Below are 11690 nucleotides of genomic sequence, written 5' to 3'. Positions count from 1 at the left end.
AAGTCTTCTTTCTTTTTCTCTATATATGATATGATATGATACTTTTATCTAACCCTTTTTTCTTGTTAGAATATTCATAATTTTTCTAGGGGTGTTTGCTTTTCTCTATTTTAGTTGTTTTTACACAATGATTCTTCGTACTATTTGACTCTGTTTTTTCGATAACAAACCTTTTTCAAATTATCAATTATTATATTATAACTTACTATGATATCATAGCTTATCATAAACTATTTATAAAAAATTATCTTATATAATCAATTTTGTATTAAAATAAATTGAGATAAATTCTTTTGTATTTGAATGTATCTGCAATTTAAATCCTGTAAACATTATTAATGTAAATAATTCTAAGGGCAGTTAAGCCTTTTTATAAAAGGGTTTATTAGCATTCTTTATCAAACACTTCAACTGCTTATTATTAGTTTCAACACTTTTATTCAAACACACAACTTTTTTATTAAATTAGTTTCTTTACCGGAAACAACCTCTCTACCCGTCAAAAGATAGAGGTAAGATATGCGTATACTGTACCCTTCCCGTATTCGATTATACTGAGTATGTTGTTATTGTTATTTCAGCACATAAAAAAAATTAGCGCTTCATGTTTATCAGCTAATTAAATCAGCTGAGCCAAACGGGCTCTAAATGTTAGGAAGAGGAGGGGGTTAAAGTCTTGTAATTAAAACTTTATGAGGCACTTCATTCTCCAGTTTCTCACAAGTCTCAAACTTTATACTTTGAGAGACCTCTCCGTGCCTTGGCGGCTGTAAAAGATTGTCCAACAGTTCTCTTTAAGGCTTCTGGTTAATATTGGTGCACAAGTTATTAGTACAATTGAATTTCTTTTCTATGGTAAAGGTCCTGTTTTTTATAAAGAATATTTTTCCTAATATTTTTGGTATCCATTAACAGACGTTTGGGAGAGAAAGATGGGAGCTAAGGACTTGCAGAAGAAGCTAAAGAAAAAGAAGAATAAAGATGGAGACTCCCAAACAATGAACTCTAACTTTGTTCAAAATGGTATTATTCTCTGTACAGGTTTTCATTGCAATAAACCCCCTTTTTTTTTCATCCAACTAATAAACCCCAAGAGGCAAAAAGGCCACATTTTTAGTTTGAATCTCATTGGTATCTTGTTGGGCAATTACCTATATGTAAAGAAAAGGGAACAATTTATACATATTCAACCTAGTCTGTGAAAAAAATTCTTTGTTTAACTGTTGAGAGGTATTAGATTTTTAGCTCTTTTCTCTGAGTTATAGATACCTTTTTTCCAACTACTGCTGCCTGGGTACCTAAATGGTTGAAAACTTAATTGATCTGCATCTTGTTGGTTATGTTGAAAGCATAATTTAATTGCTTTTGATTTTCATAGTATACTCCATCAGTAGACAGGTCTTATATATCAAACAGACTAATACGCTCAGCGACCATCTCCTTATCAATTTGCGTCCCCTGGGAACCTGTGAACCGTCAACTGCCATAATAAGTTCGTTAGCTAGTATTATAAATGCAAGGAACTAGAAACAGCAGACTGAGGGAATCATTATGGCAATGCATTGACCATAACCATGAATTATTCCTTGCTCACATCAGATATTCTTTGGGAGTTATCCATTGCTGTGAAGCTTATCTATTTACTTAATTCAGTTATTCATATTGAGGCTGTCTTATGAAGAAACTTTGGTTGATTCATACATTCAGCTGCAATATGGCCCTATCTCCCCTAGATGAAAGTCTTAATGTCTTTTTGTTGGCACTCTGCACACATGAATATTAATCAGGATATTGTCTTTTATGCAAAATCATCAGCACTCTTGATACCCAAAAACAACAACAACATACCCAGTGTAATCCTACACTCTTGATACCCAAAAAGGACAATTATGTTAGATCTAGGGTTCAACTTTGTCTATAATGTCAATGAGACAAGATGTGACAGTAAGGATCCTGAAAGTTGGATAAACTTGAAAGAAAAATGTGCCTACCAGGATCTTTTGTGCTTCTTCACTCATCCAATACTTATTTACTTTATCTCTGTTTCCTGAATATAGATGCTGATTGATGACTTTTTCCTTTGTAGAGGAAAATTTTCCCAAGGTAACAAAAGAAAAGAAAAGGAAGAAGAACAAATTGGAAATGCAAAATAGAAGAAGCAAGGATGAGATAGATGAATGCCATCTCTCATATCATAAAGGTAATGAATTGGTAAAGTTGATTAATAATTTATGTTGTGAGCATCAATTGTTGGTTTGTATGGGTGATTTATTTGAGGTTTTTAGCAGATGAATCAAGTAATGGCGAAAAGAAGAAAAGCAAATCATCAAAGCCGAAGAGGAAAAATCACGCACTTGCTGAAAGTGGTGGAGTTAATCAATCTAATGAAATAGAGGATGGAATTGGTGAAGAAAATACCATATCGAGTGAACCTGGTAATGAGGAGACAAGGAAATCCAGGAAAAAGAAGAGAAAAAGTGATAAGAGAGCTGGAAAAGCTGAAGCTGACGGTGTCCCTAAACGACAAAGAGGTTTAAGAAAAATATTCTTGAGTTGCATGTTTATCTCTCTGATTTCTTAATCATGTTGTTCAAATTTAAAATATCTAAGGTATTGAAAAATGTGAAGCAAGTGACGCGAGTCAATAAACTTTCTCGCAACCAGGCAGTCTGTAGCACTTGCTAGCATGCCTTAATGTCTCTAGTTATGCAGCATTGAAACTTCTGAAAAGTTTTACTCTTGAACATAATGAAGTGAGCTCTGATTGCAATACCTAAAATATTTATTTCCAGGAAACTGTAAGAAATCACATACTTCTCCTAGGAAACTGTGAATTATTTTAGGAAATCGCAGTAGTAACGTATAGTACTTTAAACCATATAGTATAAACTTTAATACTCTAAATGCTGAAAGGTAGTGACATGAAACTTTTATCAATTGACATGAATTACATTGCTTCAGTTAAACGCATATGGTGTCATAAATAACAGTTATACCCAAGAGCATCATGCATTTTGATTTAGTGACAGTCGTTTGATGCGTATGATCGTGAAAAAATCTTATGTTAAAGATCTATATTTGATTTTTTTTTCCTGCCATACTGTCTATTTCCTCTAGGCAATTTAAAAGAGGCCGACGATGTTGTAGAGAAGGATCGTCCAGTTTCAATGGCTAAGGATAATTTTCCAGTGGAGAGAGAACAAGCTAAAGAAGAAGAGATTTATGAACTATCTTCAGGGGACGAGGATTACTCCAAAGGAATGAAAAGTATGATTTTCTATATAATATAAACGAAATACATGTTGCTTTGTAATTTGGAAAACTGCAATATTATATCAAAAAAGTAATATAAACGAAATACTTTTTGCTTCTAGTGTTATATTCGTTGTGATTTTGATATGAGATTTGCCTCATCAAGTATGCTAATTAATAAGTTCTTGTTGTTGAATATTTCTTTTTATTTTTATTTCGAGACATGATTCATACATGCCTGGTTTTACTTCAATGTTTGGCCAGCTATTTTCTTAGACGTGATGAATTGAATTTTTTTTTTTTTTTTTTTAATTTTTAAAATGGGGATAATATTGGTGTCCAAGCTAGCTTGCACACACTACATAAATGATTTTTTAATGCTGTATATTTATCTATACATTGATAAATAGAAAATCTCCTTTTTTTCTTGGTGCAGAATGGGTTGCTGATTATCATCAGAATAGGCCAGGGTTAGAAGTGTTGCAACAAAGGATTGATGAGTTTATAACTGACTACGAGGCGAAAAAGGAACAGGTACATCAGATTTCCAGATTATCATGTCATTTATTGCTGTTAATGATCCTTTTTTGGAGTATGTGTAGAATGCTTGGGTGTTTATGAGCCTTTTCATATCAGTGGTTTGGAAAAGTTCTCATTGTAGTAATAGCTTATTTTTTCATATTGGAAAGACTTATCTTTAAATATTTTTCCACTTATATTGTGGCCTTGCTGATGAAGTTGGTTCTGGTGACCACCTCATACTGATATGTCATAGAAGTTTTGTTTACTTGCCGCCAACTAATCATGTTCTTACAGTCTAGAGGTTGTATATGTGGTGAGCATGTTCAAGTTATGTTTACCCTGACATCTTTTTCTATTCTGGTACATACAGGAAAAGAAAGAAAAAGAAGCCCTTGCTGCAGAAGATGGATGGACCGTTGTTGTACATCACAAAGGCAGGAAAAAGACTACGGATTCTGAAACTGGAATTGCAGTTGGTTCTGTTTCTCAGGCTGCAGTTATGGATAATATGGCCAAAAAGAAAAATAAAGACGTGGGATTAGATTTCTACCGGTTTCAGAAAAGAGAAGCAAAGAGAAACGGTCTGTTTACTGTATCTTTACCTTTGTCAATACTTTCTGCGTCCATATATCCAACTGACTTTGTTTCCCTCGATTAAATATTCTCAAAAGTTTAAATTTATCAGAAAATCAAATAACGAAAAGGTATTTACATTTTCTCATGAAGGGGTGTCTAAGCTTGAAGGGAAGTGTCATAGCTAAGTTAGTCAATATTAGGATGCTTGAAAAGGCAGCTGTGTTTTGGAAACTTGTTATAAAATTGGTTTAGCAATTTTTTCTGTCATTCATGGAAGATAGCCGAAATGAGAAGATAATCCCTGAAACATCAGTAAATTTGACCTCTTGAAAACCACCTGAAAAAGCAGCATCAATTTGTTTTAGTTTAAAGAGTGCACCCTTTTTTATGGAGAAAGAATTTATTGTAGAGAGAAAAAGAGTTACCCTTCACACATGCTTGTTCTTGTAATCTTCTCTTTTCAAGATCGAGTTGTCCATGCACTCACTTTGTCTTACCTGTATATATGCGGTGTGTGATCACGGCTGTGAACTTTTCCTGTCATGGAACTTCTAGTCCTTTTCTCTCTATCGTGGAACTGTGGTTCATCTTTCATTTGCATAAAAGTTGGACTGATTAAGCTGCCTATGTTTGCTGGTTTTAAAACCAATGGTTTCTCTTCTGTTATTCTATTTGTTGTTTTATGTCATTAGTCCCATCAAGGGCTCAGTAGGGATTCCCTTTTCATGATTTTATGAACATTACGTTGTATAAAGAATTTGAGTCAATGTAAACCTGATCTTATTACGTTATGTTGGCCTAGTAATGTTAAAAATTTCCTTGATCCATCTGGTCCTCTAAAGAACATGCCATGATTTGATAACTGCTATATTACTCTAATTGGCTTCTCATTGGTTTGAGTTCCAATAAATTCCCTTATTGAATCTCAATATGGTTATTTCTGTTTCTTTTGTTTGTAACTTATCATTGTTGGCATTTGTATTATGCACAGAGATCATGGTGCTGCAGAGCAAATTTGAGCAGGATAAGAAGCGGATACAACAGTTGAGGGCTGCAAGAAAGTTTCGACCTTACTGAACAAAGAAAATTTCCGGAACAGAGTTGTAAGCTACAAAAAATTTCCGGAGGAGAACCGGTTTCGAAATTATTAAGTTCAAATTCTGCTTCTTTAAAGAGAACCAGCTTAACTAACAGCAGAGGTGATTGATAAGGTTATGTGATACGCGTGAGATGAGTATAGATGAGCTATTTTTCTTGTATGTAGTTCCCGTTCCCGTTGTAGTGGGCTAGATGCAAAATTTTTGTTACCGAAGCTTATGCTTTATGCTGTTAATGGTAGGAATTTCACTTACATCTCAGCCTAGAGTTGGCTGATTTTCCCCGGGGTCAGGGAAATAAAAAACTATTTTATTTTTTCTACTATGGCATTCTCTCCTTCTATGTATCTTAAAGCGATACTTTCTGGTGAGTTTGGTCAATAAGCCTGCAAGTTTTGCTAAGATTTGTCAACTGTTAGAAGGTTCCAAGCGCCAACATTTTGATGGCAGAAGTTTTGACTACCATCTCACAAACGTTGTGAAATTTTTGCTCGCTTCTGTTTTCAAGCACTTAACTCTGTTGATACTTGGAAAATTTGCTAATGACGGACTGGCTTTTTCTTGGTAACCAACGTAAAGAATTACCGTAACAACAAATACACCCAAGGGAACACCTAATCTCACAACCACCTTCTAGGAAGGGTGATGTGAGGAAAAATTAGGCCTCCACTATAAAACTAATTACAGAGTAGCCTTTGTATCAATCTATTGCAACTATCAGCTTTCCTCCTATGCTTAAGCAGGTTTAGTCTCTCTACATGTTCCTTATGATCTGTGTCAAAGCTGCCTCAGTATGTACAATTTAATGTTTAAAGATTTTCCAGTTCCTAGCCCTCCAAGTATGCTAGACAATTGCCTCCCATGTAGCCGCTACAATCTCCTCCATAAACTACTTCCAGTGCTTTCCCGTAATCCTCTCCAAGATCATCTTCATATCACCAGCCTGAGTTGAATGCCCAACCAACTAGAGAGGTCATCTCTCAACTGTTTGGTCTAGGCACATTTTGCAAACAAGTCCAGGTGAGTTTCTGCAGTTTGTGCAACACATAAGCAAATTCAACAGTGTCCACATGGAGAAGTTAACTAACAGGTGCTATGTTCCAAGGGCTACATCCTTTAATGTTTAATCCACCAACATTCTTAGGGTTACACACCTTATCCCAAGAGACCTGTTTAATTTTCCTCCTTTCCTCTTTGCCTCCCCATAAGTAATCCTTGCATAGTCTACCAACCTCTTTCAACACACTTTGAGGAAGAATAAAGACAGCTCCCCAGAAGTTATGAATGGAGAATAGTACTGCAGTAATGGCTTGTAGCCTCCCAGCATAGGAAAGTTGCTTAGCATAGCCATTTTTTATTCTATGTGTGATCTTGTCCATCAGCTGGTGACACTCCAACTTACTCCACTTCTTTGAGGAGGGTGGTAAGCCCAGATATCTAATGGGAAAAGCTCCTATTGAGAAACCTGTATGAAAGCACCTTCTTATGCTTTTTGATTTGCTCATCACCAGATGGAGACATGGGCTCATGTCAACATCAACTATTCTTTATTTCCAAATATAATCACGAATTCTATTAAATCAAATAAAATTGACTCCTTTTTTTTTTTTTTTTTTCTTCTATTTATCAATGGAACCTATTCACTAAGTTGGATATTATTTTTTCTAGTATAATTTTCAAGAGTATGATGATATGGGCATTTTGTTTCTCTATGATATTTTATGTAAGTTCAGTTTTTAGATGCGAAGTACAGTGAAGTGAAACCTAGCACATCTTTTTCTTTTTGAAGTATATCTTTTGACGAATTAAAGAAAAGGACATTAAGAAGTATTCTAGACATCTTGGAATACAACGGGCAAACTGATAATGGCAAACGCAACGAACTTTACGAAACAGACTACAACTATTATACTGGGTGTGCCTCACAATTAAACTAACAGATTAATACTACAAACCTTCAAGTGCTATTGCTAGTAGATAGAAGAAGCCATTTCAATACACAAGGTTTTAGTTCATAAGACAACCTGTATCTGGGAAGTGTCCTTCTACTGAAGATTGTTCAAGGTGGAAGGTAACCAACATTGCATCTGAATGTTCAAGGACACATCAAAACATAGAATACAATATTCTTTATTAGTCTCCGAAAAGTTTTATTACACATACCAGACAACTGAATATTAATACCAAACTTTATAAAGCTACTAGCTTCATCAACTCAGCAGAGAGTTTATTTCATGACACAAAATACCACAGGACTGAATTCAAATACCAAAAACTGATACTACTAACAGACTTGATAAAAACAAAGAAACATTATTTGCATGCCTGGATCTATACCAGACTATAGTATTGCATACTAAAAAGGAGAATAAACAAATTTTCTCATTAATATATCTTCTCCATTTCCTCATCCTCGTTCTCACTCCAACAGCAGTTGTTAAGGATTGACCTAGGGGATCCGCAGCTACCACCGCTACTGAATGTGAGGTACGTAAGTGATCCTCCCTCACCAAGCACTTCAGTAGTCTTTTCTCCATTCGCGTATCCAATAATGTCCAGGCCAGAGTCGGTATAAAGTTCCTTCCCAGGAGTGTCACAGTGCAATGACACAGAAAACTCAGCAGGTCCGAAGCAGGACAACACCCTCTCAATCATTCCAGTCAAGTTGAAGTCTCTGAAATCATAACCCACTGCTTCAAAACTTGCATAGCTGAATCCATCCTCGGGTGTCACGTGAATAGTAGAAATTGCTGACCCCTCAATAGCATTCATTGAGTAACCGCAAGGATCAAAGTCAAAGTCGCATATGTTTGATTCTGGAAGAATCCTCCGAATGCCCGAAACTTCAGTCATCTCAGCAGCAGTGCTTGATTGAGTCTTGAAAAACACGGATGCCTTCTTCTTGTCCAATTTAGTCATGCACATCTCGAGTGTGTAAACTGGTTTCACATTATTGGCATCGGCAGATTCAGCTGAAGCAGAATACACATGCCAGTTCTGTTGTTTATCAGCATCACCCATCATATAAGCATTGCTGCCTGCACCAAGCTTACCAAAATATCCGTCAAGCACGGCCACTTCTTCGGAGAAGTGGCGATGTGGGTATGGCTGAGCCCCGGGAAAGATGAAACTACCACGAGTGTACCTCACAGACTTCACTTTCAGGTTAAGTTCATCAGCTAACTTAAGAATGGGCGGGATAGAAAGCAGCAGTTTAGTGGTGCCACAAGTTTTGATTATGATCTTGTAAGAGTAGACAAAGAGGCTAGACTCCGAAAGGACATAAGAGTCGACTTCATCATTAGCCAATGAAGACACTATGGTGCATGCAGCAGGTGTCAGAATTTCATCCAGCTGGTCTTTAGAGAGAGACCTTAGACCAAATCCAGGGCCATAAGAGTTTCCTAACTCGAAAAAGCAAAGCTCAAGTCGCTTTTCGTAACCTTCAAATCCAATGGCAGAAACCGGCAATTCCATCTTGCTTGAAAGAGAGTGCTCGGGAAGGACTACTACTTTTTGGAGAGTATAACGAGGATGAGGGATGAAGGAAAAAAGTTGAGAAGAACAGAACTTTAAAATTTAAACTACTATTTACTAGAACCACCTCTGGTGGTTTATTCTAGATCACGGGAAATCTCAGGATGGTTTGCGAGTGCACTGCATATGAAGAAAACATAGCAGAGCAAACAGTCAGTATGTATACACGAAGACCACAAACAACTTAGATACATAAGGTAAAGGATAAATAAACTCACGTTGGAGTAAGCAGCTGATTTGAATTTCTTGATTCCGCCGTCAGGTCGAACGTCTTCAATAGTGTAACCGAGGGGAGCTTCGTAGAATAAGGAATTACTGCTAGACTTCTTCTTCCCACCTTTGGATTCCATTAGCACATCGATTCCCAAAACCTGCTTAGAGCATCAAAAGAAACAAGATGGTCAGAAAAGTTAAGAAGTTTGGCCTTTGATAGTTTCATGGATAGTTAAACACAACGAGCAAATAGATCAGCAACAAATATGATATAACCCCTTAAACAACGAAACTGATTAAGGTGGCTAGTAACAAATGTTATTAAATCTTTAATCAAAGCCACCAATTATTGTTACTGTTTGTAAGATGGATTTTTCTATACAGAACCACAAAAGCTGCCTTATATCAAATAGTCCTTGAAGCTTGTTAAGTTTTTTTTTTTTTTTTTTTTTTTTAATTATATATGTATAATAGCATCTAGAGGTTTAACGGGTTTTATTCTGTCAATTTCAGACATAAGAAATTAAACTCATTTTTCAGGGTTTGATATGTTCTCTTCAGACAAACCAAAAATAATTTTCCCAAAATTGAATATGTATATAGCATCTAAAGGTTTATTCAGTTTTATTCTGTCGATTTCACCCATAAGAAAAAGAACTCATGTTACAGATTTGATATGTGTTCTTCAAAAGACAAAATCAAACACTAATTTTCCATAGACAAATCTTAACAGTCATAACTATTTTCTTTACGAAAAAATAAATGAAAAAAGGGGCCTTCGTAACATCAAAAGAAAAAATAAATTGTTAAAGAGGCCTTTGATATGGTTCAACCTTTGATATGGTTCAAGAATCCATATAAAACTTATGAAAGTTGACAAAACAAGTTCCTAACAAGAAATCAATTCTATACACGATGACAAGGAATTTATCGTACAAAAAGGGGATATTCTACCAAAATAAGAGGTAAAAAGGTAAAATTAGAACTTTAATCACAACAACGGCAAGCATTATCAAGAAAACGATACAGGAAGATGAATATAAAGTAACGAAATTTATACGTACAAAAATTGGTGTTATAAGTTGATGCAGAGAGACCTCCTTCAATGAAACCTTCTTTGATCAAACCCTATAAAACACAAATTAAAAATCAAACCATGTCAGCAGTTGCACAAAATTCAAGAATCATAAAAGAAACAAACAAAAAAAAAAAGACTTACTGGTTAAATCAACGATGAAAATAATAAACAAGATCTGAAAGGGGATTAGAACAAAGCTTTGAATTTATGAATCAAAGAATATTAGCAAAGTGGGAAGAGAGAATTATTAGGTCTAGGATTTGTTTTTTTTTTGAAGAGAGCGAAGCACATAATATTATGGAGACGTGTGGATCCTATTTATATAGGGTTGGAGGTGTTGGTCTAAGGAAGCGCGTATAATGAGGCTTTGACACGTGTGTAGTGCGAAATTTGTGACCTCTCATTTTTTTGCGAAAATATTGAGACTATGTGGACCACGTATATTTCTTGTGGTAATATGAGCGTCGTGACAACGCAGGACTCGTCAGTACATACAAAAAACACAGCTGTATGTTTTCTTCTTGTTTCGATTGGACTCTACCACTCCCTCCAAACAATTTCATTTTTTTTTTTATTTTTTTGGTTGTTGGGGGATGTGATCAAGTAAAACATGATTCACGTCAAACCATATATTGAAAAGAAAGAAAAAAAAAGAAGAGAAAATTCGACTTTGGTTCCTGAAATATCCTCTACTTATGATTTTTGCAATATTTGGTTAAGACACTTTATCAATCTCCAATCAATTGCAATATGGACTTTCGATCTATGTATATTTGAAAATGTTCTTAGTAAATACTAACACAAGAATTAAAATTAGAATTTTTCGAGGGATTAAAAATGAAATTTACTTAAAGGAATGGGAATAAAATAATAGTAGTGGGAATAAAATGCTAATGCGAATATGAATAGGTTTAGTCAAATTCGGATATAAAGTGTCTTTAGGTTTTTCTCTTTTCTAGTGGGTTGTATATGGACCTTTTGAAAAATTCTATAAGGACTTTTTCTAATGCCTATTTTCCAAGAATGTCGACTTTGAGCTTTAGATTATAGTTTAATATAATTGAGATTCTACTTACTAACACTTACGTCTATGTTTAAACTTCCTCATAAGCATCTCTCCCTTTTCTTTTTTCTTTACCTACCATTCACGAGACGAGATACCATCACAACAAAATAAAAAAATAAAAAAAGGAAAAACTTAACAATGTTATTTTACCGATTTGCCTCCCCTAGATGCTTCTTGCAAAGGTACTCATTTTTTTTCCTTCTAATTAATGTTTATGAATCTTTAGGATGGACAAAAAAAAAAAAAAGATAAAAGATTCACACCATTTAAAAATTTCTTTTTAAGGAAAGGATGATAGTATTTTGTTAGTACTAGATTGACTACAGAAATAAAAAATAATGAACTTGTG

At 34.9% G+C, this 11690-nt stretch overlaps 2 protein-coding genes and 1 long non-coding RNA gene across 3 annotated transcripts; 1 reads left to right on the top strand and 2 right to left on the bottom strand.

Annotated features, from left to right (window-relative positions):
• Window positions 1-806: 806 nt before the first annotated feature.
• On the top strand, window positions 807-5772 carry LOC132621657 (uncharacterized). The gene is made up of 8 exons (XM_060335999.1): window positions 807-831; window positions 916-1023; window positions 2087-2200; window positions 2289-2531; window positions 3118-3267; window positions 3689-3786; window positions 4145-4355; window positions 5342-5772. Exons 2-8 carry the CDS (start codon window positions 933-935, stop codon window positions 5425-5427), a joined length of 993 nt encoding a protein of 330 aa, XP_060191982.1. The 5' UTR covers window positions 807-831; window positions 916-932; the 3' UTR covers window positions 5428-5772.
• Window positions 5773-7556: 1784 nt separating this feature from the next.
• LOC132621656 (S-adenosylmethionine decarboxylase proenzyme-like) lies at window positions 7557-9086 on the bottom strand. The gene has a single exon (XM_060335998.1). It carries the CDS (start codon window positions 8922-8924, stop codon window positions 7833-7835), a length of 1092 nt encoding a protein of 363 aa, XP_060191981.1. The 5' UTR covers window positions 8925-9086; the 3' UTR covers window positions 7557-7832.
• A 1199-nt stretch (window positions 9087-10285) lies between these two features.
• Window positions 10286-11032, bottom strand: LOC132621658 (uncharacterized). Its single transcript, XR_009575628.1, has 2 exons — window positions 10417-11032; window positions 10286-10325 (listed from the first exon to the last, which is right to left on the bottom strand). It is a non-coding gene; the product is annotated as an uncharacterized LOC132621658 (long non-coding RNA).
• Between the last annotated feature and the right edge of the window lie 658 nt (window positions 11033-11690).

Source organism: Lycium barbarum, chromosome 12 (assembly GCF_019175385.1).
Source record: "Lycium barbarum isolate Lr01 chromosome 12, ASM1917538v2, whole genome shotgun sequence".
Lineage (NCBI taxonomy): Eukaryota > Viridiplantae > Streptophyta > Magnoliopsida > Solanales > Solanaceae > Lycium > Lycium barbarum.
This window is presented reverse-complemented; position numbering and strand designations above follow the sequence as displayed.

Bases quoted from the DNA above. Each gene is read 5' to 3' on its own strand.
- LOC132621657 (XM_060335999.1), top strand. From the start codon at position 933: ATGGGAGCTAAGGACTTGCAGAAGAAGCTAAAGAAAAAGAAGAATAAA. The intron at 2,532-3,117 runs GTTTAAGAAAAA...TATTTCCTCTAG, and splicing joins TGTCCCTAAACGACAAAGAG to GCAATTTAAAAGAGGCCGAC. The intron at 3,268-3,688 runs GTATGATTTTCT...TTCTTGGTGCAG, and splicing joins TTACTCCAAAGGAATGAAAA to AATGGGTTGCTGATTATCAT.
- LOC132621656 (XM_060335998.1), bottom strand. From the start codon at position 8,924: ATGGAATTGCCGGTTTCTGCCATTGGATTTGAAGGTTACGAAAAGCGA.